Below are 27,086 nucleotides of genomic sequence, written 5' to 3'. Positions count from 1 at the left end.
TATGATAACATGTCAATGCATGTGTCTTTGTGTGGATGCTCTCTAGTGCATTGACTGCATGAATGATACAAATGATAATAAAAAGTAATGTTTATTCTTAGAGGTTACTCACTAGTGTCTGCACGATGGCATGGTTTGTGGCGTTCATGTAGGAGTTGAGAGGGAAGGCACACTCTCCTTCACAGTAGTACGCTGCATAGCCCTCTGGAGCTATGATCCAGTCCTGAGAGAGGGAGCGAGAGAGAGAGAGAGAGAGAGAGAGAGAGAGAGAGAGAGAGAGAGAGAGAGAGAGAGAGAGAGAGAGAGAGAGAGAGAGAGAGAGAGAGAGAGAGAGAGAGAGAGAGAGAGAGAGAGAGAGACAAAGAGGGTAGGGAAATAAAGAGAGAGAAAGAGAGAGAGATGGCAGATAAAGAGAGAAAGAGAGGCACACTGTTATCCTCCTTGGGATTGTGTAATCAGCATGCGATACATTCCACAGTAGTCATGGTAGTAGTAACAACAAGCTTCCTGGTTCTAAACTCAGAACTCATTGTGCATATTTTACTGTGGAGGCAATAAGTCTGCACCTCTCCTTAGCATATCCTACTGTTTACCCAGCTGTTGAAATGGATATCATGGACAACATTGAGCCCTGTAAATCACTTTGGATTTAGGTATCTGCTAAGAAAAGACATTAGGGAGGACAGGGAGGAAAAGAATGGTGAGAAAGAAATAAGGGCAGGAGAGTGAGAAAAAAGGAGAGACAGTGAGGGAGGGAGGATGAAAGAAAAGGAGCGGAAGCGAAGGGGGAGACATAGAGGAATGTGTAGGGTGCACTCGGTACCTGCCACCCCAGATCTCGGAAGCTGACGTAGAGCTCATGCTTCTTACACGCCTGCTTCTGATCAGCACTGCTGTTCTCTGGGGGAGAGAGAAAGAGGGGTGTAAAACATTGTCAATATTATTGCATGGAAACATAGAACCTTACTGTACATGGAATCAGTGTATGTTGAATAGGCCTAAACCTTCAGGGGTAGTTCAAGGTTTAGGGACTTCTGTATCCTCTGTGACTTCCACGGCATAGAACACATGTGAGAGGGGACAAAGCGCCTTAACCCATCTCTTTCACCACTCCGTTCTTTCCCTTCTCTTTTCCATTCTCTCCCTCCATCCCTCCCTCCCTCTGGTAACCCTCACGGGTTCTGTGGAACATAAATTTGTCCCAGTCAGTCGTTGGGATTGGGAATGATCAGGAACGACTGGTTCTCATCAGCTCTTAAAAAAAGACCATTCAAACTTCCAAACAGGCGCATTTGGCCCATGTGTGCTAGGCCGGTCCAGCCCTCAACCCCCTCACACACGCACACACAGTGCAGATGTACTCCGCCACAAACGTGGGCCCTGCCTTCGCTCCATGCTGAGTTCTTGGCCCTGTCTGTCCACTCCGTAAGGCTCGTGTAAATAAACACGGCAGCAATTTGAAGCCCAGGCATTATGGTGTAATGTTTCAGAGCTCTGCATAAACACAGCTCTCTCACACCTCACACCGTAAGGCTCCCATGAACTACGTACGCTCTGTTACGGGAGGTTCAGAAACAAAGGCATTCTCAGAGTGCCTTGGAGGGGGAAAGTGTGTGTGTGCGCGTGTGTGTGTGAGTTATATGTGTGTGTGTGTGTGTGTGTGTGTGTGTGTGTGTGTGTGTGTGTGTGTGTGTGTGTGTGTGTGTGTGTGTGTGTGTGTGTGTGTGTGTGTGTGTGTGTGTGTGTGTGTGTGTGAGCGTGTGTGTTGGCCCTTGGAGAGAATTCTGGTAAGGAGGCTGTAGTAGACAGTAATAGCTCTGGCCTCCATCTGTCTCTCATTTCACCTGGAGCCAGCCATCACTACACCAGCATCTACCAACATATCACAATGGCATTTAAAAGACCATCAACAGATACATATACTGCTGTAGGCTACATTCTCTAAGCTTCCCTTTCCCCTCAACCCCCAGTCCCTACCTGCGATGTTGGCCACTCGGAGTGCCTCCTGGCCCTTGTTGGCTCCTTTGGAGCGGTTGGGGTTGCGTTGTTTGGTGCCCCCTGTTGCCGAGCGGATGCTGCGCAGGTGCACCTCGGTGGCTTTGAAGAAGGCCACCATGAAGGGCTGTTTATTCTGAGGACCACTGCGGCCGATCAGCCCTGCCACTCGCGGGTTCACACTCACACCTGCAGGGGGAGACACAGAGGACAGAGAGTCAGAGACATTGCCTGTGTATGTGTGTTTCAAGTTTCAAGTATTATTAGTTGTACGTACAGGATACAAATGGTTTACACCGTCCAATGTAACGCTTACTTTCATCTTGTGTGTGTGTGTCTGTGTGTGTGTGTGTGTGACTATGTGTGTGTGACTGTGTCTCTAAAGTGTGTGTGGTCCACTCAGTCTCTAATGAGAACCATTTCTTTAGTCTGTGTAATCCTGAAATGGATGTTTTACCAAATATGATGTTTTCCTCCCTAAATTCCTTTCTCTCCCTCACTCTCTTTCTCTTTCTCTCTCTCTCTCTCTCTCTCTCTCTCTCTCTCTCTCTCTCTCTCTCTCTCTCTCTCTCTCTCTCTCTCTCTCTCTCTCTCTCTCTCTCTCTCTCTCTCTCTCTCTCTCTCTCTCTCTCTCTCTCTCTCTCTCTCTCTCTCTCTCTCTCTCTCTCTCTCTCTCTCCCTCAATCTCTCTCTCTCTCTCTCTCTCTCTCTCTCCCTCACTCGCTCTCTCTCTCTCTCACTCTCTCTCTCTCTCACTCTCTCTCTCTCTCTCGCTCGCTCTCTCGTTCACTTCCAGTTTAGACCTTGGAAATGTCAAGCACCAAAGTAATACCAGACATCAAAGAGAAATACTCTCTCCCAATGGATCTGACAGTGTCTAGGGTGTGTGTGTGTGATGTTCACTCAGAGGAATGTGCCTGTGATGATGGTGCCGAGGTAAACTCAGGTTGCCAGCAGCCCACAGCGACGGGACATCCCACGCGCCTGTCAGCACACGCCCGCCCATACTCCCTCCCAACACACACACACACACGCACACACAGACTTACACCCACACACATACACACACAGTCCCTAACGTGAGACTGTGTTTTGTTTTTCTCCACCTAACATCCTGCGACTGAGACAACAGTCTCCGCAGAAACACTGTCATACTGTGCTACTGTTGATGCTGCCGTTGTTGTTATTGTTTGTCAATTAGAAACATCCTGCCGTCCTGATAACAATCTCTCCTCTGCTCAAAAGATCAACTTGACTCGATAGAAATATATCCACACTACATGTTGTTTGTTTGAATCTCTTCTGCATGGGTGATAATGATGATGAGGGCATAGTGAATGATGTTAAATAATGAAGCCCTGTATTCTCTATCAATGTGCTCTGTCTCTGTGCTGTGTGCTGATAGAGCATGTGACATTGGTATGCACTGAGGTCATACTGTTCATGCGGTCTCCTGTCCTTAAATTAATCCAGATAAACAAAGCGGTGTAATGGGTTCGCACTCAAAAACATGTCGCATAAAGCTTTCTTCATTATTCAACGTTTTGAATTATTTTCACTGCATCAGGGATAGTGTACACAGACGTTTCGGGTACGCTATCCCTGATGCAGTGAAAATAATACAAAACATTGAATTATGAAGAACGCTTTATGTGACATGTTTTTGAATGCAAACCCATTACACCTCTTTGTTTATCTGGATTCGTGGGTTTTACGCGCCAGCCAAGCTGAATCCAGGCCACGGCCCATTTTCCATAAAGCATCTCAGAGTACGTGGGAGTGCTGATCTAGGATCAGTTTTGCTTTTTAGATCATAATGGATAAGATTACTGTAGATGGACAGGGGGGACCTGATCCTAGATCAGTGCTCATACTCTTTAAGACGCCAAATGGATATGGGCCCAGGTTCCTATTGGGTTTGAACCCTCATACTGTAGTTGTGGTTTAGAGAGCTCCCTCTGGTTCCTGAACCTGCTTCTAATACCCTCTACTCACCGTCAGTGCTCTCCAGAGCCAGCTGCAGGCCCAGGTTGTGTCCAGGGTTCAAGACCCATTGGTTACTGGTCACTGTCAAGTCAAACACCAGCCAGCCCTCCTCAGCCGCCCAGATGACCCGCGAGTCCAACAGAAACAGGTCTGACTCCCTGGAGGAGAAACACACCCATGCATGAGTAAAAACACACAGACAATCACACAGACAAACACACAGACAAAGACACAGACAAATACATAGACAAACACACAGACATAGACACACATGGGACGCAACTATGCATACATGCACAAAGATACAAAGACACACACACATACACACACACAAGCCTGCATACTTAGAAAGGATGTACGATTGAGTGAGGTCAAGCGAATGAAGCATGGAACCGAGGAGAAAAGCGAGTGAGGGAGCGAGATCAGGGTGAGAGAGAGGAGGGAGGGCTCCAGATGGTGGGGCCCAGGGGAACACTTCATTTCCTTAATTTATAATAATGGCTTTATAAACGACTGTATACTGAACACACTGTCCTTCACACACTGGAATTAAGGGGGAGAGCCAGAGAGGGGGAGAGGCAGAGAAAGAGAGAACGAGGGAGAGAGAGAGAGAGAGAGAGAGAGAGAGAGAGAGAGAGAGAGAGAGAGAGAGAGAGAGAGAGAGAGAGAGAGAGAGAGAGAGAGAGAGAGAGAGAGAGAGAGAGAGAGAGAGAGAGAGAGAGAGAGAGAGAGAGAGAGAGAGAGAGAGAGAGAGAGAGAGAGAGGGGCATAGAGAGAGAGAGAGAGAGAGAGAGAGAGAGAGAGAGAGAGAGAGAGAGAGAGAGAGAGAGAGAGAGAGAGAGAGAGAGAGAGAGAAGCAGAGAGAGAGAGAAAGAAACACACATAAGAGAAAAACATTTCAATGTCTCCTACTTCCCTTAAATCCTTGTCCAACTATCTATCACTGTTGTGGGATGTTTTTCTCTTTTTCTCCTCTTTTCCTTTCTGATATTCTTTCCTTCTTCTTCATGTATCCATTAATTCCTCCCAGACCAGGGTTAGTCTACTGACAGTATGGATAGTGTATCATAGTGCTCTGGTTCACACACACGTGAGTTTTACTATCCTTGTGGGACCCAACAATTGATTCCCATTCTTAATTCTATTTTCCCTAACCACTAACCTTAACCCTTTACCTAACCCTAACCCTAATCTTAACCCTAACCCTAAACTTAACCCCAAACCCCTAACCCTAAACCTAAAACTAAACCTATCCCCTAATCCCTAACCCTAATTGTAACCCTAATCCTAATTGTAACCCTAAATCTAAACTCTAAGCCTAAAATAGCCTTTTTCCTTATGGGGACCGAATGTTCCTTATTTTACTTGTGAGGACTTCTGGTCCCCACAAGTACACTAAAACCAAACACACACACACACACACACACACATACACACACATACACACCCTCACCTGTCATTGTGTTCCTCCAGCACCTGATAGACACTGATGCGGAAGGTCTCATTGTCAAAGCGTTCGTGGATGAAGTCCTTATAGATGCGGAACTCTGCGGTGGTGACTGCCTCCCCCTCAGGGATACGTGATAGGTCGAAACGGAACTCTCGGTGGTGCCGCCGGATGGGGAGGAAGTCCTTATCGTGCTCCACTGGAACACACAAACACACACAGGATCAGACAGACAGAACACCCCAAACACACATACACACACACTCAGACACAGACACACACTATAATGAGCCTGACGGAAGGTAGAACAGACAGACAGACAGACAGACAGACAGACAGACAGACAGACAGACAGACAGACAGACAGACAGACGGACAGACGGACAGACGGACAGACGGACAGACGGACAGACGGACAGACTGTCTATCATACAGTCTTGTGTCCTGACACATTCACCCTGATGCAACCTTGGATGACGTAGTGAGACAGACACATCCATCCATGTTCTCCATGTGCTTCTCTGAATGGATGTCTCCTGGTGCTACAGCCCTATGATTGAGAGCTGCATGTGCTGCTGACAGCTTTACAACACTCTTTTTCTCTCTCTTCCTCTCCGAAACCCAGAGACTCATTTCTCCTCTCCTCCTCCCCTCTTCTCATCTGGATTTCATGAGGTGGTGCACACACTCACACCACATATACGCACATACAGTTGAGGCCAAATATATTGGCACCCTTGCACTTTTCTTAAATAATTCCCTGTTTCTTCTCAAATAAGTTGAAATGTAAAAATAAAAATGTGGGTTACCACACCTTTTTATTGGATTTAAACATTGTAGAACCACATTTATTTTTGTAAACTTAAGTTCACAATTTTAATTTAGAAAATAAATACAAATGGTATAGACCAAATGATTAGCAGCTAGTACTTGGTTGCACAGACTTTGGCCAAGATAACTGCAGACAAACACTTCTTGTAGCCATCAATGAGCTTGCTGCACCTTTCTACTTACAATTTGGCCCACTTTTCAGCAGCAAACTGCTCTAATTCTTCAATATTTGAGGGATGCCCTCCACCAACTGCTGTTTTCATAGGTTTTGGATGTTTCAGATCTGGACTCTTCGCTGCCCACTCCAGAATAGTCCAGCATCTCTTGTTAACCATTCCTTGGTGGTTTTTGATGTGTGTTTGGTGTCGTTGTCCTGCTGGGAAGACCCACAACCTTCAATAGACACCCAGTTCTTAGACACTGGGTTAAACATTGGACTACAAAACACCTGATAATCTGCTGATTTCATGATGCCTTGCGCACATTCAAGGCTCCCAGTGCAGCAAAGCAATCCCACAGCATTTTTTGGCAGTTATCTTGGCAAAAGGCTGGGCAACCAATGGGTGCCAATCAGTTTGTCTATGCCATTTGTCTTTATTTTCTCAATTAAAATTGTAAACTTAAGTTTACAAAAATAAAATTGGTTCTGCAATGTTGAAAATCCAATAACAACGTGTGGATACCAAACATTTTCTTTAATTTAAACTTATTTAAAAAGAAATACGGAATGATTTAAGAAAAGTGCAAGTGTGCTAATATATTTGGCCGCAACTGTACGCGCAGACACACACACTCACAGTATAAGTATGAGGATCTCCCTATCTCCTCTACACCCCCCAGACCCCCGGAAGCTATACCCCTGACCCCTGACCTCTCATGTCCCAGCAGGATGACCCAGGGGTCACTGCCTTGTCTGTCATCTTCTCCAGGCTTTGCCTCCCCCTCTTCAATTTCCATGGGGCCTACATTATGTGTCTCTGTCAATATTGTCAAAGTCACTTTGGAAAATATGTATGCTACATGACCAGTGTTTTCCATCCCTGTGTGTCTCTGAGCCTATACAGAGTCACGTGCCTCTTCGTTGGATCACAGAGAACTCCAGTTTGATCTAATTTACTCCTCCCCTCCCTCCCTCCCTCCCTCCCATCTCTCTCCTCCCCTCCTCTTTTCAGTTGTGATCAGGACAGGGCCTGGTGACCTAAGCCCACCAACCAACCCTTTCTAGCACCCCATCACCCTGCTCCCCACTCAACAGCTCTTTATCAGACAGACCGCCTCTGAACTCTGAGCAGCTTTGGCTGTACTGCCAGGGACACATCTCTGCCAAGGCCTCCAGTCCACACACACACACACACACACACACACACACACACACACACACACACACACACACACACACACACACACACACAGAGAGAGCGAAACATGCACAAACACACACACATACACATACACACACACACACACACACACACACAGAGAGTGAAACATGCACAAACACACACACATACACACACACAGAGGGAATACACACGCATAGAGTGAAACACACACACACACCAGTTTCACATACTGAGATGTCAGATGCCATTGTGCTGTACCAGCTGCTATGGGTGTGAGTGAGAAAAGCTGATCTACTGAGGAGAACACATTGCCCATTGATGAGTGCTTGGATTCTATTCACTCTCTTCTACCTCCTACTTTTTTAAATCTCTCTATCTCTGATTCTTCTTTTTACTGTTATGTTAATTCACCCTATTAACCCTCACTCTATCTACCCTCACCACCTCTTGATCACTTTGTCTCTGTTATTCATATCGAACACATGACACAGAGACAGAAACGGTGTTCATATGTGTGTGTTTGTGTGTGCTGTGCATGTGTGTTGTACAAAGGCAGCACTGTCTGACTAGGCAGTGAGTGCAGGGTAAAGACATGGATCTAATTACTGTCGAAAGGGGACAGCTTTCTCTCTCTCTCTCTCTCTCGCTCTCTCTCTCTCTCTCTCTCTCTCTCTCTCTCTCGCCTCTGCCTCTCTCTCTCTCTCTCTCTCTCTCCTCCTCTCTCTCTCTCTCTCGCTCTCTCTCTGCTCTCTCTCTCTCTCTCTCTCTCTCTCTCTCTCTCTCTCTCTCTCTCTCTCTCTCTCTCTCTCTCTCTCTCTCTCATTACTGCTGGCTTCTAGGCTCCTACTGTCCTGACTCTTCCATAGGCACCCATAGTGTATAATGTGTGTGTGTGTGTGTGTGCGGGGCTGTGTGTGTTTATAATCCAGGCTGATCACTAGTAATAGACTTTGATTTCTGACATTTGAAAAGGTCCTGAGAAGCCTTCCTATGGACCCAACCAAAGCGTGTTGCTATGACCGCTGCACCACGGCAGTTCACAATGCTCTACCAAGCCAGGAGAATAGTTGCTGATACTTGATATAGCAAGTTGTAAAGAAAAATATTTTTGTTGATATAGTCCCAAAATGTTTTGCATGTCAGCAATCAAGTTTTCAACATATATAACTTTCAATATACTACACTTAACCCTAATTTCCTCCAGGGGTGCTGTTCTACTATGGCTGACCTTGTAAAACAGGGTTCTTCATTTCCAGTCCTGAAACACCTCTGTTTTTCATCCTCTCCTTCTAATCAGGGGCTAATTCAGACCTGGGACACCAGTTGAGTGCAATTAACTACCAGATAGAAATAAAAAACAGAAGTGTTTCGGCCCTCCAGGACCGGAATTGAAGAACCCTGCTGTAAAACAACACATTTCACTGCACCTATCTGGTGTGTGGCAATAAAACATATATTTACAGCCGGTATGATGCATTTCTGTATTTTAAAGTTATATATCTTGAAAACTTGATTGCTGACATAGAAAACATTTTGGAACTATATCAACAATGGACTCATGAAACAAATACCAAACGATAGTTTTTGGGTGGTTTTCCTTCAATTATTATATTTAAGCTTTCCCCAAACCATAGCCCTAACCTTAACCACTAGGAATTAATGCGCCAAAACAGACGCATATGTTATATGTTGGTATAATCCCCTTACCCTCATACCCCCCCACCAGTACAGCCACCCCATCCATTCCACACCTGTGCTATAGGCCTGCCATGTGAATTGGGGCTTTCATAATGCCACCGTCCTGAGTCATCCCCAAAAGGTTACACTGAGTGTGTCCACAATACATACATTATACTACTATAACTGACTGGAGCCCAGCAGAGACATCAGGAACGCTCTCAGTGCTGCCAACACCTGCTCCTCTCCTCTCCGCTCCCCTCCCCTCTTCCTATCTGGTGTGTGACAATAAAACATCTATTTTTGTATGGCCTAAGCCAAAGCACATCAGAGTCACAGCAGACAGAGCAGCAGCAGCATGAGTGTTTCCATCTCAGTGAGGTAGGTCTGTACAGTGGATGACGTCCGCCACTCTATGGCCTTCACTACAACGTAATGGGTTTGGAGGGCTCTACTGTAAACACATAGACACTGCAAACCTCTGCCCCTGTTAGTCTATTGCAGGGTTCCCCAATAGGTGGCCGACGGGCTAAATTCGGTCCTTGTGTGATATTATTTGGCCCCCCAAGTTTTCTGAGCAAAACAATAATACAAAAATAATACTCTTTTTTTTTTTTTGAAAATTGTTTTCGTTGTTGGACCTAAAAGACTGTAAAATCACCAGGAAATCAGCTCACCTAGATTTTAATTTAGGAAATCTGTTCCCAAGAGGCATATGTGATCGTATCCCAATGTAATCAAGGATTGAAATGATTCTGTTTTTGTCAAATACCATATCTGTTTGGGAATCTTGCGGTGAATTTGCAGTGTCCAAATGATTTATAACTATGTTCTGGCCCCCCGAAAAATCGGCCCAAGGCTGAATGTAATTGGGGGCCCCTGGTCTATTAGACAGAAGCATCTATTAATCATGTGTTGATCTCATGCTAACATGTCTTTTTGGTCTTTATATTTTTTTTATGTATATGTGTTTTTGTTCCGCTTTGTTCCTCTGTTTTCCACATGCCAATAGTGATATAACTAGACAAAGTGACATTGACTCAGCACACAGAGTGAGTGTGTGTGTGGTAGTGATGTGCGGGTTGACTCATAACCTGCAGTCCCCGCGGTTATATTCACAGGGCGTGCGGGTTTAGGGTCATGAAATATTGTGTGGATGAAGGGCGGGTGGGTGGCGGACGGGTTGAATAAAGAAACACAATACATAAAAAATACATAAATGTATAACTCTTGTGCAATTCATATCTACAGGCTACATTCAGGTTTTTCTTTCATTATTTTTATCTGGCGTTAGGGCGTAAGCCTAAGCTTTAGGGCCTAACTGTATGCACGCTAAATACACGCCAATTGCCAAATGGTTTTGGGAACTTGGGCAGAAAAGGTTAACATTGATCCACTGTTGGAGTTTAATTCAATAAGAGAAAAGCGGTGAAATGGAGAGTTGAAAATAAAGAGAAGGGAGGGCCAGAACAGTAGCCTAATGTTAGGGAAATATGTTATGTGTGATGATTGTGAGGCGCTATACAAATTTGACAGTCAGAAGACGGGGACTTCAAATATGGCACGTCAAGGAAACTGTACTGTTCAGATGGATTTAATGGAATAGTAGGCCTAACTGAAATCTGGACACTGACTGTAGGTCTATAACCTCTCACATAGCCTAATATAATATTAAATCCTGCAGAATTAAACAATTATTGCAGTAAAATGATACACCAAATGTACATTTTGACTTGGGAACAGGAGTGGAGAAATATTTTTCTTTCTTTCAGCATCTTGAGAGAATGAATGCTCTGTTAGGGACCGTCTGTAAAGGTGCTATCTTTATCAGCATCATAAAAGCTGATACTATTTCAACCACATAAAATACACATCCAAGCCAAACTGAAATCTTATCAGAAACATTGAATTGTTTTTGTTGGGTTTTCACAGCTTTTAAAGGAGAACTGCAAGTGTTTTCATCAATGCTCATTAAGAAATGCTAGCGGCCATGACTGAAGGCAAACAAGAGTTGTCTTCGGGGTGTGGTTTCATGTCGGTGTTTTTTTTTGGGGGGGGGTGTATTTGCCATTCAATCACAACAAACAAGGGCTTATTCAGTTCTATGTGTGGGCTCAAGTAGAGCGGAAGAGGCAAATAGAAAGTAAAGCGGGCACTGACTTTGTGTTTAGCCAAGCTGACAGCAGCTAGCTCACCGTCAGCAACAACACCAGGCACAGTCTCACACTTGACGGTTGACAGCCCGCAGAACTTGTAGCTAGCGTTGGATGTAATCCATATCCTGGCCATCTGATTGTTGAAAAACTTTACGGAAGCCCAATTTCACTAGAGTAGCTATTTCCCGATCAAAATGTGCATTGTACATAAAGCTACTGCCAAAGATGGTCGAAAATGAGCAAACCCGGCGCACCAGGCCATGCAAAACAAGTCCCCCAGACAACACTGTGTTGTCTGGGGGATTTGTTTTGCATGGCCTGGTGCGCCGGGTTTGCTCATTTTCGACCATTCCATTGGTCCTCCTAATGAGAGGTTTCCGCCAGCCAGGGGCACCGAGCCATGCAAAGCGAACTCGCCCAGTCTTTTCCCAGAAAACACGGTGCCACCACGTGTTAATAGGCAAAAGGAGGAGTGAATTGTTTACATAATTGTAATCCAAACCAAACCCTCAAGTAAGTCATGACGCAGTCACTTACTAAACTCAGTTTTGGACTAGACTGACATTATAATCAAAATTATCCTATTTACACTTTGTAGTCAATTTTGACACCAGAATGAATGTTTCTGACACATATCAATGCTACATAGGCCCTTAAAACAGTTCAAGCTGATTGAAAATCTTTCACATGTTTTACATTTTTTTATAGCATTTTCTCCCCGGTCCCTAAACGTCTTTGGTGCGCAAGAGATGCAGAGATGAAAGAGAAAACTACTAGATTAAAGCGTTCATTCTATCGATGTATGACATATTTTCTGGTGAGCAAGGATGTATGACAGAAGAGAAGAGCCTACCAAAATGTTGGCTAACAAATAGCCTACCAAAATGTTGGCAATTATAAGCAGAAACATAGCCCTAAAAAAATCCCTCACCCCGTGTCAAAGATTTGTTCTGGCATCTCTGACTGTACACCGCATTTTCTATATTTGCAGGTTAGGATCGGGTGCGGGCCTCAGATTTTCACTTGATCACATATAGCCAGGCGGTTGCAGATGGGTTATTAGCAATTGCATGTGGGTGCCGGTGAATGAACAGCTGACCCCAGCATCATTGGTGTGTAGGCTATATGGATGATTCTACAGAAGTGGTGCAAATTAGAGACCCACCCCAAAAAACGATATTTATAAAAGCTGTTAAGTCTCTACACTTATGACATTTATTTGCATCTTGATATGTTCTTATTCAATCCAAGGCAATACCAAACATATTGTTCAATGAATATAGTACAAAGTCATTGTTTATACAGCTATTTCTATAGAGCGGTGGCTGTCCCAAACCCTGACTCATGTTTGAAAACACCAGGTAACCTAGCGGTTAAGAGCATTGGAACAGCAACCAAAAGGTCACTGATTCAAATCCCCGAGCCGACTACGTGAAAAATCTGTTGATGTGCCCTTGGGCAAGGCACGTAACCCATTCTCAAGTCTTAGCTATTTCTATTATTTAAGACATCTTCAGTTGTTTTATTATTACATTGAAAGTTACCAATATAATCAGTCGTTGTGTTTATTTTTAAACATGAATGAATTGCCCCACCCCCTTCCAGCTGTCTACTGTGAGTAGTCTGTCCAAGTTTTCAAGTTGGTAAGTCTTTATGTATTTTAAGAAGTGTCACTACCAAATTTCTAATATATCAAGAAATATGTAAAGCATCATTTTGGGACTCAAATTATATGTTTGCTGGGATGTGACTTCAGAAAGTATTCATGCCCTGGACGTTTTCCACATTTTGTTGTGTTACAGCCTGAATTTAAAATGGATTTAATTGAGATTTTTTTGTCACTGGCCTAAACACACAATACCCCATAATGTCAAAGTGGAATTATGTTTTTCAAAATGTGTACAAATTAACAAAAAATGAAAAGCTGAAATGTCTTGAGTAAATAAGTATTTAACCCCTTTGTTATGGCAAGCCTAAATAAGCTCAGGAGTAAAAATGTCACATAACTTGCATGGACTCACTCTGTATGCAATACTAGTGTTTAACACCATTTTTTGAATAACTACCTCATCTCTGTACCCCACACATACAATTATCTGTAAGGTCCCTCAGTTGAGCAGTGAATTTCAAACACAGATTCAACCACAAAGACCAGGGAGGTTACCATTGCCTCGCAAAGAAGGGCACCTATTGGTAGATGAGGGAAATAAATTAAAAGCAGACATTGAATATCCCTTTGAGCATGCTGAAGTTATGAATTACACTTTGGATGGTGTATCAATACACCCAGTCACTACAAAGATACAGGCATCCTTCCTAACTCAGTTTCCAGAGAGGAAGGAAATTGCTTATGGTGACTTTAAAACAGTTAGAGTTTAATGGATGTGACAGGAGAAAACAAAGGATGGATCAACAACATTGTAGTTACTCCACAATACTAACCTAATTAACAGAGTGAAAAGAAGGAAGCCTGTACAGAATAACAAATATTCCAAAGCATGCATCCTGTTTGCAATTAACTTTTTGTCCTGAATTCAAAGTGTTATGTTTGGGGCAAATCCAATACAACACATTACTGAGTACCACTCTCAATTTTTTCATGTTTTATGGGTATGCTTGTAATCCTAAAAGACTGGGGAGTTTTTCAGGATAAAAAAGAAAAGGAATGGAGCTAAGGACAGACAAAATCCTAGAGGAAAACCTGGTTCAGTCTGATTTCCACCAGACACTGCTCAGTTGGTAGAGCATGGCGCTTGCAACGCCAGGGTTGTGGGTTTGATTCCAACGGGGGGCCAGTATGAAAAATGTATGCACTCACTAACTGTAAGTCGCTCTGGATAAGAGCGTCTTCTAAATAACAAAAAATAAAAATAAATACAAAAATACAAAAAATACAAAAATAATGAATTCACCTTTCAGCAGGAGAATAACCTAAAACACATGGCCAAATCTCCACTGGAGTTGCTTACCAAAAAGACAGTGAATGTTCCTGAGTGGCAGAGTTAGTTTTGACCTAAATCTGCTTGAAAATCTATGGCAAGACTTGGTTGTAAATGGTTGTCTAGCAATGATCAACCACCAATTTCACAAAGCTTGAAGAATTTTTTAAAGAATAATGGGCAAATATTGTACAATCCAGGTGTACAAAGCTCTTTGAGACTTACCCAGAAAGACTCACAGCTGTAATCACTGCCAGAGGTGATTCTAACATGTATTGACTCAGGGGTGTGAATACTTATGTGTTTCATTTTCAATAAATTTGCAAAAATGTATAAAAACAAGTTTTCACGTTGTCATTATGGTTTATTGTTTGTAGATGGGTGAGAAGAAAAACGATTTAATCCATTTGAATTCAGGCTGTAACACAACAAAATGTGGAATAGGTCAAGGAGTATGAACGCTTTCTGAAGGCACTGTACATCTGTCCAAATGAAATGTTAGCTATCGCCATATGCTAGCTATGTGGATTCTTTAAAGTCAAAAATAAGTCAAAATTGTCCAGCCCGGAATGGTCACAACCGAAACAATTGACACCATTGTGTATCTGTGCCATTATGGCATCTATGACGGCACAGGCAGTGCCATTGAGGCTATCTCCATTTTAAAGTTGTGTGTGCCATGCTCTACCAGCTGAGCTACAGAGGACCACTATGTGAGTAGTGGATAAGTGCACACTTCAGGAAAAAGTGTAGAGTATTGAGATGCATAGCCAGCAGGGGGGCTCCAACCCTCCAAGAGCCCAAGCATTTACATATATTTGGCCAAAGCATAGATGTCTATAATTTGCTCTACTGTACTGTACAATCTCACAGGCCAGTCAGATACAATTTTTTATTTTATTTATTTCACCTTTATTTAACCAGGTAAGCCAGTTGAGAACAAGTTCTCATTTACAACTGCGACCTGGCCAAGATAAAGCAAAGCAGTGCGATAAAAACAACAACACAGAGTTACATATGGGGTAAAAAAAACATAAAGTCAAAAAAATACAACAGAAAATATATATACAGTGTGTGCAAATGTAGCAAGTTATGGTGGTAAGGCAATAAATAGGCTATAGTGCAAAATAATTACAATTAGTATTAACACTGGAATGCTAGATGTGCAAGAGATTATGTGCAAATAGAGATACTGGGGTGCAAAAGAGCAAAATAAATAACAATATAGGGATGAGGTAGTTGGGTGGGCTAATTTCAGATGGGCTGTGTACAGGTGCAGTGATCGGTAAGGTGCTCTGACAACTGATGCTTAAAGTTAGTGAGGGAGATAAGAGTCTCCAGCTTCAGAGATTTTTGCAATTCGTTCCAGTCATTGGCAGCAGAGAACTGGAAGGAATGGCGGCCAAAGGAGGTGTTGGCTTTGGGAATGACCAGTGAGATATACCTGCTGGAGCGCAGACTACGGGTGGGTGCTGCTATGGTGACCAATGAGCTAAGATAAGGCGGGGATTTGCCTAGCAGTGATTTATAGATGGCCTGGAGCCAGTGGGTTTGACGACGAACATGTAGTGAGGACCAGCCAACAAGAGCGTACAGGTCACAGTGGTGGGTAGTGTATGGGGCTTTGGAGACAAAACGGATGGCACTGTGATAGACTACATCCAATTTGCTGAGTAGAGTGTTGGAGGCAATTTTGTAAATGACATCGCCGAAGTCAAGGATCGGTAGGATAGTCAGTTTTACGAGGGCATGTTTGGCAGCATGAGTGAAGGAGGCTTTGTTGCGAAATAGGAAGCCGATTCTAGATTTTAAAAAAAAACTTTGGATTGGAGATTCTTAATGTGAGTCTGGAAGGAGAGTTTACAGTCTAACCAGACACCTAGGTATTTGTAGTTGTCCACATACTCTAGGTCAGACCCGTCGAGAGTGGTGATTCTAGTTGGGTGGGCGGGTGCCAGCAGCGTTCGATTGAAGAGCATGCATTTAGTTTTACTAGTGTTTAAGAGCAGTTGGAGGCTACTGAAGGAGTGTTGTATGGCATTGAAGCTCGTTTGGAGGTTTGTTAACACAGTGTCCAATGAAGGGCCAGATGTATACAAAATGGTGTCGTCTGCGTAGAGGTGGATCTGAGAGTCACCAGCAGCAAGAGCGACATCATTGATATACACGGAGAAAAGTGTCGGCCCAAGAATTGAACCCTGTGGCACCCCCATAGAGACTGCCATAGGTCCAGACATAAGGCCCTCCGATTTGACACACTGAACTCTATCTGAGAAGTAGTTGGTGAACCAGGCGAGGCAGTCATTTGAGAAACCAAGGCTATTTAGTCTGCCAATAAGAATGCGGTGGTTGACAGAGTCGAAAGCCTTGGCCAGGTCGATGAAGACGGCTGCACAGTACTGTCTATTTTCGATCGCGGTTATAATATCGTTTAGGACCTTGAGCGTGGCTGGAGTGCACCCATGACCAGCTCGGAAACCGGATTGCATAGCGGAGAAGGTATGGTGGGATTCGAAATGGTCGGTGATCTGTTTGTTAACTTGGCTTTCAAATACTTTCGAAAGGCAGGGCAGGATGGATATAGGTCTGTAACAGTTTGGATCTAGAGTGTCACCCCCTTTGAAGAGGGGGATGACCGCGGCAGCTTTCCAATCTCTGGGGATCTCAGATGTTACGAAAGAGAGGTTGAACAGACTAGTAATAGGGGTTGCGACAATTTCGGCGGCTAGTTTTAGAAAGAAAGGGTCCAGATTGTCTAGCCCAGCTGATTTGTAGGGGTCCAGATTTTGCAGCTCTTTCAGAACATCAGCTGTCTGAATTTGTGTGAAGGAGAAGCGGGGGGGGGGCATGGGAAAGTTGCAGCGGAGGGTGCAGAGTTGGTGGCCGAGGTAGTGGTAGCCAGGTGGAAAGCATGGCCAGCCGTAGCAAAATGCTTGTTGAAATTCTCGATTATTGTATATTTATCGGTGGTGATAGTGTTTCCTAGACTCAGTGCAGTGGGCAGCTGGGAGGAAGGGCTCTTATTCTCCATGGACTTTACAGTGTCCCAAAACTTTTTGGAGTTAGTGCTACAGGATGCAAATTTCTGTTTGAAAAAGTTAGCCTTTGCTTTCCTGACTGTTTGTGTATATTGGTTCCTAACTTCCCTGAAAAGTTGCATATCGCGGGGGCTATTTGATGCTAATGCAGTACGCCACAGGATGTTTTTGTGCTGGTCAAGGGCAGTCAAGTCTGAGGAGAACCAGGGTCTATATCTGTTCTTAGTTCTGTCTTTTTTGAATGGGGCATGTTTATTTAAGATTGAGAGGAAATTACTTTTAAAGAACAACCAGGCATCCTCTACTGACGGAATGAGATCTATATCCATCCAGGATACCTGGGCCAGGTCAATTAGGAAGGCCTGCTCGCTAAAGTGTTTTAGGGAGCGTTTGACAGTGATGAGGGGTGGTCGTTTGACCGCGGACCCGTTACGGACGCAGGCAATAAGGCAGTGATCGCTGAGATCCTGGTTGAAGACAGCTGAGGTGTATTTAGAGGGTAAGTTAGTCAGGATGATATCTATGAGGGTACCCATGTTTACGGATTTAGGGTTGTACCTGGTAGGTTCGTTGATAATTTGCGTGAGATTGAGGGCATCTAGTTTGGATTGTAGGATGGCCGGGGTATTAAGCATATCCCAATTTAGGTCACCAAGCAGTACGAACTCTGAGGATAAATGGGGGGCAATCAATTCACATATGGTGTCCAGGGCACAGCTGGGGGCTGAGGGGGTCTGTAGCAAGCGGCAACAGTGAGAGACTTATTTCTGGAAAGGTGGATTTTTAGAAGTAGAAGCTCAAACTGTTTGGGCACAGACCTGGATAGTATGATAGAATGTGGAACTCGGAACGAGGGAGAGCTGGGTTTGTTGATAACTCCGTTTGTTGTTTTGAAAGTCTCTGAAAAAGTGTTCTATTGGAAAACCTTTTGAATTTGTATCCCACGACGCGGTTAGCCTCAGTTGCTGGGACCGCTATATATGTCCAGGGATCCTGCCAACCAAAATATTGAAGAGCTGCTTGGCGTAGCAGCTAGCCTAGCTGCTAACTAGCTATCAAGCTAGCAACTTTTCCTTGACAGCTTGAACACAGCCAACAACCGGTTAGCCCTTGTGGCTGGGAGCGCGGATTGTCCCGAGCTTGTGGCTGTCTAAATCCATGCTGTTTGTTGCTGTTTAAATCTGCCCTGCGACCTACCCTGTCTGGAACTGCGTGGAGTACCAACGTTAGCTTATGTTGTTACCATGGCATCCAAAGCCAAAGGTGGGAGTCATGGAGTCATGGAGAGGACAGTGTTTCTCTATGACAGTGAACCATCACATTTTTGTATAAAATATCTAATAATGAAAGAGAAGGACGGCTGTTTTGAATTTGGTCAAGTTAGTGTGGGAGAGGTGTAAAAACTGTTATCCATCAATAATGTTAAGCCACCAGGTATAGACAACCTTGATGGAAAACTATTGAGAATGGTAGCAGACTGTATTGTCACCCCTATTTGCTATATCTTTAACCAAAGCCTAAAGGAGTGTGTCCCCACAGGTGTGGAAGGAAGCTAAAATAATTCCACTGCCTAAAAATAGTAAAGCACCCTTTGCTGGTTCTAACAGCAGCCCAATCAGTTTTCTGCCTGTTCTTATTAAATTGATGGAGAGGATCGTGTTTGACCAAATACAATACTATTTTTCAGAGAACAAATTACACACTGACTTTCAGCATACATATAGAGAAGGGCACTCAACTTGTACTGCAATGATTGTTTACAAGAAATGGATAATAAGTGACCCATTTCAAGAAGCTAGGCGTATGTCGCACGTCACTACATCACAGGAGAGGCATTTGAACGTAATTATATATTTTTTTTTATCAAAATGTGTTTTGTGGCAGAAATGCCTTCTGGAACATGTGAACTTTCATGTGCCTTAATAACAAACTTGTATGCCATCTGTAAATATGAATAAAATTGTTAAATTACGAGCCTAGTTGGTTTAGCTACGGAAAAAGACGGGAACCTTCTCGATAGCTATGATTGGCTGAGATAATGGATAGGCTGGAAATGCCGAGAGATGAGTTCGGATTGGTCTGCCATGTAGCATGCTTCTGTCCATAACATGAGCTGCTACCGTGGCTTTAAAATAAAAAAATAAAAAATAAAAAGTTTGCAACTGTTCTCAACATTGCTGTCCCCAACATTGCTGCCAGTGAGAAAAAAATTGTGATGGACTACTTTCTGGGGGATGATCATGCCATGCTGACTCTCTCTGACTGAAAATGATTCAGACGATGAGGAAATCCCTGATTTAGGTACAAATATTTTCATTGAACCAGACATTGTAGAGTCTTCTGATGACAGTGATGGGGTAGAAATGGTGATCAACAGTGTTGTTGTCACGGAAGAAGTTGACAGAGTTTTGAAATCAATGGAATGCACAGTGGAAGCAGAGCATGATTGTAAATGGGAGTCGAAAAGAGAACACAGAAGGCTGTTGTATAAAACACCTGTCTCTGGATGACATCTTCAAACTAAGGGCAACCATGGCATCCATGACAGAGAGGGAGAAGCGTTCATCCATGTATACAGGTAAGAGTCTAGCTACATTTTCAGATATTATAAGTTTCTATGTTTTTCAAAGTCATTTTCATTGCAAGTTAAAGCGTACTGTTAGCTAGCTAGCTAACGTTAGCCGGCTCGCTGCTAACATTATGTATATGATCTGTGTAGTAATATTATTTGTTTCAGAAACCATTTGCATTGCTAGTTATAGCTTAATGTTAGCTAGCTAGCTAACATTGAACCTAGTTGGTTAGCTTTAGCTACCTGCAGATTCATGCATGGTGGCTAGCTATGGCAATCAGTTTGTATTGCTAGTTGTATGGGTTGTAATTATGGTTAATTGTTTAGCTCACTCTGTTTAGCACAAGGCCTCACATGTGAATCCTTAAAGAAATGGGTGGGGCTGAGACTTAAGAGGGTATGAACGATGCTGAATGGGTGTAGACAAAGAAGAGCTCTCCAGTAGGTGTACCAAAACATTAATGGGCTATTTTCTCAAAAGTAGTGTAGGGTTACATGTTTATTACATTTACATTTACATTTTAGTCATTTAGCAGACGCTCTTATCCAGAGCGACTTACAGTTAGTGCATACATTATATATTTTTCCCCCTGTGGGAATCGAACCCACAACCCTGGCATCAACTTTCAAAGCAGAATTACTTTCCCATTGCTCCTCAACTGCAGTGTATGATATACCATTTTCTAGCTCGGAATCTCTACTTTTATCCAATGTAAAAAACACAATTTCAAATGTTGCTACATAAGACCTAATCAAGGTGGTGTGTCACAATTATTAAGATGATAGTTGGAGCTGTATTGTTACATTTCGGATAGTTATTTATACAATAGAACCCAGAGAGTGTTCTTCCATGGGAGCTTCTTTAACATCAGACATGTAAATTGTGGTGTCCCTCAGGGCAGTTGCATTGGGCTCTTACGCTTCTCTATTTTTACAAATGATTTGCCACTGTTATGTGAAGCTAGAATGATTATATATGTGGATGATTCCACACTCTATATGTCAGCACCAAAAGCCAGTGAGCTCACTGAAATTCTAAATAAGGAGTTACTCAGTATCAGAATGGGTGATTTAACAAACTGGTCTTAAATACATCTACAACTAAAAGCATTGTATTTGGTTCAAAACATTCTCTAAGACCTAAACCTCAACTCGAGTTGTACATAAAAGGTGTGACCATTGAGCAGGTTGAGGAAGCGAAACTCCTAGGTATAACATTCGATGATCAATTATCATGAGCATGTCATATTGACAAAGTTGTTGTGAAGATGGGGAGGGGTATGTTTGTTATAAAACGATGTTCTGCATTTTTTACACAAATATACTGCACTAGTTGTTCAAGCTCTGGTCTTGTCCCATCTCTGTCTTTTAATATGGTCAAGTGTAGCAAAGACAGATCTAGCAAAGCTGCAGCTGGCTCAAAACATAGCAGCACGCCTTGCCCTAAACTGCGCATACAGAACTAACATCAACAACATGCATGCCAGTCTTTCCTGGTTAAGGGTTGATGAGAGATTAACTGCTTCTCTTTTAGTTTTTCTGAGAAATATTACTGACACAAATTCCAGATCGTCTGCAAAATCAAATAACATTCAGATTAGACACCCATTCATACCCCACAAGACATGCCACCAGAGGTCTCTTCACAGTCCCCAAGCCCAATACGAATACACGCCAACACACAGTTTTATACAGAGCCATGATCACATGGAACTCCCTTCCATCTCCAATTACTGAATGGCCTTTAAAAAACGGATTAAAAAACAACTGATGGAATGGTGGGGACTGTGAAGGGACACACACAAAAACACGCACACACAGACACTATTTTTTGGTTGTATTGTATTATTATTTGTGTGTGTGTGTGTGACTTTCCTTGTCTATCAGTAGTATTGGTCAAGATCACACAAATTCGGTCAGTAAAGGTCCAATGCCGCCGTTTTTAAAAATCTCAATATCAAATAATTTCTGGGTAACAATTAAGTACCTTACTGTGATTTTCAATTAAAATTGACAAAAATAAAAAAAAATATCTTCTTAGCAAAGAGCAATTTCTCAAGCAAGAATTTTGCTAGGACTGTCTGGGAGTGGTCTGAGTGGGGAGGGGAAAACTGAAAAGTAGCTGTTATTGGAAGGGATGTTTCGAACTCTCTTTCTTATTGGTCAAAACTCCATCCCAACAAAACAATTTCAGGCGGTCTTTTCAAACAGCTCTTAAACTAAAACGACATTATCATCATTTCTATATTTCACAGTATTTTTCCAACCTCATAGTGTGGAAACACTGTATATATAAAACACAAGAAAATCAAGTTTTTGACTGCACTTAAATTTTTATTTGTCATGGTCTCAAATAAATAAATAAAATACAATTTATTTGTCACATGCGCCGAATACAACAGGTGAAGACTTTACCTTGAAATGCTTATTTACGAGCCATTTTCCAACAATGTTGTGTTAAAAAGTAAGACAAATTATCAAAATAAAATAGTAACTCAATCAAATAACAATAACGAGGCTATATACAAGGAGTACCGGTACCGAGTCAATATGCAGGGGAACGAGGCAGTTGAGGTAATTGAGGTAATATGTACATGTAGGTATGGGTATAAGTGACTAGGCAATCAGGATAGACAATAACAGAGTAGCAGCAGCGTATTTGGAGTGTGTGTGTGTGTGTGTGTGTGTGTGTGTGTGTGTGTGTGTGTGTGTGTGTGTGTGTGTGTGTGTGTGTGTTGGAGTGTCAGTGTAGTATGTGTGAGTGTGTGGAGTCCAGTGAGTGTGCATAGAGCCTGTGCAAGAGTCAGCGCAAAAACAAAATGGGTCAATGCAAATAGTCCGTGTAGCCATTTGATTAACTGTTCAGCCCTCTAATGGCATGGGGGAAGAAGCTGTTCAGAAGCCTTTTGGTACCTCTTACCATGCGGTAGCTGAGAGATCTGTCTATGACTTGGGTGGCTGGAGTCTTTGACCATTTTTAGGGCCTTCCTCTGACATCGCCTGGTATAGAGGTCCTGGATGGCACGGAGCTCGGCCCCAGTGATGTACTGGGCCCTACGCACTACCATCTGTAGCGCCTTGCAGTCGGATGCCAAGCAGTTGCCATACCAAGTGATACAGCCTGTCAAGATGCTCTCAATAGTGCAGCTGTGTAACTTTTTGAGGATCTGAGGGCCCATGCCAAATCTTTTCAGCCTTCTGATGGGGAAGAGGCAATGTCGTGCCCTCTTCACAACTGTGTTGGTGTGTTTGGACCATGATAGGTTGTTAGTGATGTGGATGCTGAGGAACTTGAAGCTCTCAACCCGCTCCCTTACAGCCCCGTCGATGTGAATGGGGGCGTTCTCGGCCCTCTATTTCCTGTAGTCCACGATCAGCTCCTTTGTCTTACTGACGTTGAGGGAGAGGTTTTTGTCCTGGCACCACACTGCCAGGTTTCTGATCTCCTCCCTGTAGGCTGTCTCATCATCGTCAGTGATCAGGCCTACCACCGTCATGTCGTCATCGACAAACTTAATGATGGTGTCGAAGTCGCCACTTGGCGTATGTGTTGTTGCCTACCCTCACCACCTGGGGTGTGGCCCGTCAGGAAGTCCAGGATCCAGTTGCAGGAGGTGTTTAATAATAATATAATAATAATATGCCATTTAGCAGACGCTTTTATCCAAAGCGACTTACAGTCATCTGATTGCTGAGCTGTGGTCAATGAACAGCATTCTCAAGTAGGTGTTCCTTTAGTACAGGTGGGAAAGGGCAGTGTGGAGTGCAATACCGATTGCATCATCTGTGGATCTGTTAGGGTGGTATGCGAATTGGAGTGGGTCCAGGGTGTCTGGGAACCAGGACCAGCCTTTCAAAGCATTTCATTGCTACAGATGTGAGTGCTACAAGGCGATACTCATTTAGACAGGTTCCAATGGCGTTCTTGGGCACAGGTACTATGGTGGTCTGCTTGAAACATGTAGGTACTACAGAGTGGGTCAGGGAGAGGTTGAAAATGTCAGTGAAGACACTCGCCAGCTGGTCAGCGCATGATCTGAGTATGCATCCTGGTAATCCATCTGGCCCTGCGGCCTTGTGAATGTTTTTTTTGTTTCTTTTTTTTCCAAATATATATATATATACATATACAGTACCAGTCAAAAGTTTGGACACACCTACTCATTCAAGGGTTTTTCTTTATTTTTTACTATTTTCTACATTGTAGAATAATAGTAAAGACATCAAAACTATGAAATAACACATATGGAATCATGTAGTAACCAAAAAAGTGTTAAACAAATCAAAATATATTATATATTTGAGATTCTTCAAACAGCTTTGCACACTCTTGGCCTTCTCTCAACCAACTTCACCTGGAATGTTTTTCCAACAGTCTTGAAGGAGTTCCCACATATGCTGAGCACTTGTTGGCTGCTTTTCCTTCACTCTGCTGTCCAACTCATCCCAAACCATCTCAATTGGGTTGAGGTCGGGGGATTGTGGAGGCAAGGTCATCTGATGCAGCACTCCATCACTCTCCTTCTTGGTAAAATAGCCCTTACACAGCCTGGAGATGTGTTTTGGGTCACTGTCCTGTTGAAAAACAAATGATAATCCCACTAAGCCCAAACCAGATGGGATGGCGTATCGCTGCAGAATGTTGTGGTAGCCATGCTGGTTAAGTGTGCCTTGAATTCTAAATAAATCACAGACAGTGTCACCAGCAAAGCACCCCCACACCATAACACCACCTCCTCCATGCTTTACGGTGGGAACTACACACGGGGTGATCATCTGTTCACCCACACCGTGTCTCACAAAAACACAACGGTTGGAACCAAAAATCTCCAATTTGGACTACAGACCAAAGGACACATTTCCATCGGTCTAACATCCATTGCTCAAGTTTCTTGGCCGAAGCAGGTCTCTTCTTATTATTGGTGTCCTTTAGTAGTGGTTTCTTTGCAGCAATTCGACCATGAAGGCCTGATTCACACAGTCCCCTCTGAACAGTTGATGTTGAGATGTGTCTGTGACTTGAACTCTGTGAAGCATTTATTTGGGCTGCAACATCTGAGGCTGGTAACTCTAATGAACTTATCCTCTGCAGCAGAGGTAACTCTGCACTTGAAGAAACTTTCAAAGTTCTTGAAATGTTCCATGTTGACTGACCTTCATGTCTTAAAGTAATGCTTATTTGAGCTGTCCCCCCCCCCACCTTGTCACAACACAACTCATTGGCTCAAACGCATTCAAAAGGAAATAAATTCCACAAATTAACTTTTAAGAAGGCACACCTGTTAATTGAAATGCATTCCAGGTGACTACCTAATGAAGCTGGTTGAGGGAATACCAAGAGTGTGCAAAGCTGTCGTCAAGGCAAAGGGTGGCTATTTTGAAGAATCTCAAATATAAAATATATTTTGATTTGTTTAACACTTTTTTGATAACTACATGATCCTATGTGTTCAAAAACTGTGCTCTTTCACAAACGTTCTTAACCTATATATGTTTTATGGACACAGTTTGTTTTACATTAGTTATCTTGTTGTTATTAGTCCCAACCTTCAACTCCATTCAACCCCTCCCATCTATCTCTTAACACCATCTATATTGTATTTATATTTGCCAGATATTTTTCAACTGTGCTGTGATGTTTCACAAAAGTTCTGAACCTTTCTATTCTCATTGTTTCTACAGATTGTAAATTGATATATATATATGTTTTTTTTATTTTATTTTTTAAGTATTATTATATCATTGATCAATTGACTATGACTTTTCAGATCACCTAGTAGTGCTATCTGCAGAGTTAGCTCCAGGTAAATGTTGCAATTCTTCAAAAACAAGCTACATATGGACAGTACCAAAACAAATGATCTAATGATTCTGTCTCTTCACAGCAAAATCTGCAGAGCTGGTAAGGTTTTATCCCCATATTAATAACATTCTATTGGTTGCAAGAATTTTGTATAATAATTTAAATTGAAAAATTATAAGTTTTGAATCCGGCGTCATTTTGCGTATCAGTTCATAAACCATGTGCCATGGAATTGGTATGTAAAAAATCTCTTCCGAACTATTTTGCAATCTATATGGCAATGTTTTGGTCCTTAAATGAAACTGATATACTTTTTTTATTCATCACAATTTTCTTTAACCAATTATGGTCTTTAGTGCAGGGCCGACAGACAAGTTCCTTACTTTTTCCCCCTTCCACTTTCCTCTTGCATTTTTGTGGTAATGCTGCAATTAGTTGGTTGTAATTTTGGGTAGAGCAGACATTTTCATATGTTTTTGTTAGCTGCATGTGCGACATAACTCCACCAGTCCTACCTATGATATCATTTACGAAGATTATACTTTTATTTATATTTATTTTTTAAATAATGGTCAATTAGTATATTTGAGTTTAACCACAATATTTGTTGCATCGTTTGTTATATAACTGTTCGCTAGGTGTAGGCAAGACCATAAGCAAATAGGTAAACTGGGATATTACTAAAGAGTTAATCAGGGTGATTTTTCCACAAATAGACAGGTATTTTCCTTTCCATGGTAGCAAGATCTTATCTATTTTTTCTAACTTTCTATTAAAGTTTATTGGAGTGACATAATTTATTTATTTTGGGATATGTATACCGAGTATATCCACATCACCATCAGACCTTTTTATTGGTAAACTACACGGTAATGTAAAAGTTTTATTTGTTTAGTGATCCAAAATGTAATATAGTGCACTTATCATAATTTGGTTGTAATCCAGAGAGGTTAGAACAATTATCTAGATCCTCTGAGGCTGTGGAGGGATCCAAATTGTGGATTTAAAAGAAAACGTGAACCATCAGCGTACAATGACACCTTTGCTTTTAAGCCCTGGATTTCTAATCCTTTTATATTATTGTTGGATCTGATTTTAATAACTAACGCTAATAACGGTCCTCTGAGTATATAAAAAAAGGTTTGGTATACCTCAACTGGTATGCCATCCAGCCCTGGAGTTTCTCCGGACTTAAAGGCTTTAATTGCATCAAGAAGTTCCTCCTCTGTAATTTCGCCTTCACATGAATCTTTCTTTACAGCTGTTAGTTTTACATTATTAATAGAAAAAAATCCATAG

The 27,086-nt window shown here is 42.6% G+C and overlaps 1 protein-coding gene across 1 annotated transcript in view; it reads right to left on the bottom strand.

Moving 5' to 3' along the window:
• LOC121537546 (bone morphogenetic protein 7-like) overlaps positions 1–27,086 on the bottom strand; it is a 59,025-nt gene that overhangs the window by 916 nt on the left and 31,023 nt on the right. The window contains exons 2-6 of the mRNA XM_041845154.2: positions 5,435–5,627; positions 3,991–4,139; positions 1,978–2,184; positions 824–900; positions 113–223 (exon numbers count right to left, since the gene is read on the bottom strand). Coding sequence (XP_041701088.1) covers positions 113–223; positions 824–900; positions 1,978–2,184; positions 3,991–4,139; positions 5,435–5,627 — 737 coding nt within the window. The remainder of the gene's footprint in view (positions 1–112; positions 224–823; positions 901–1,977; positions 2,185–3,990; positions 4,140–5,434; positions 5,628–27,086) is intronic.

This window comes from Coregonus clupeaformis, chromosome 24, assembly GCF_020615455.1.
Source record: "Coregonus clupeaformis isolate EN_2021a chromosome 24, ASM2061545v1, whole genome shotgun sequence".
Classification (NCBI taxonomy): domain Eukaryota; kingdom Metazoa; phylum Chordata; class Actinopteri; order Salmoniformes; family Salmonidae; genus Coregonus; species Coregonus clupeaformis.
This window is presented reverse-complemented; position numbering and strand designations above follow the sequence as displayed.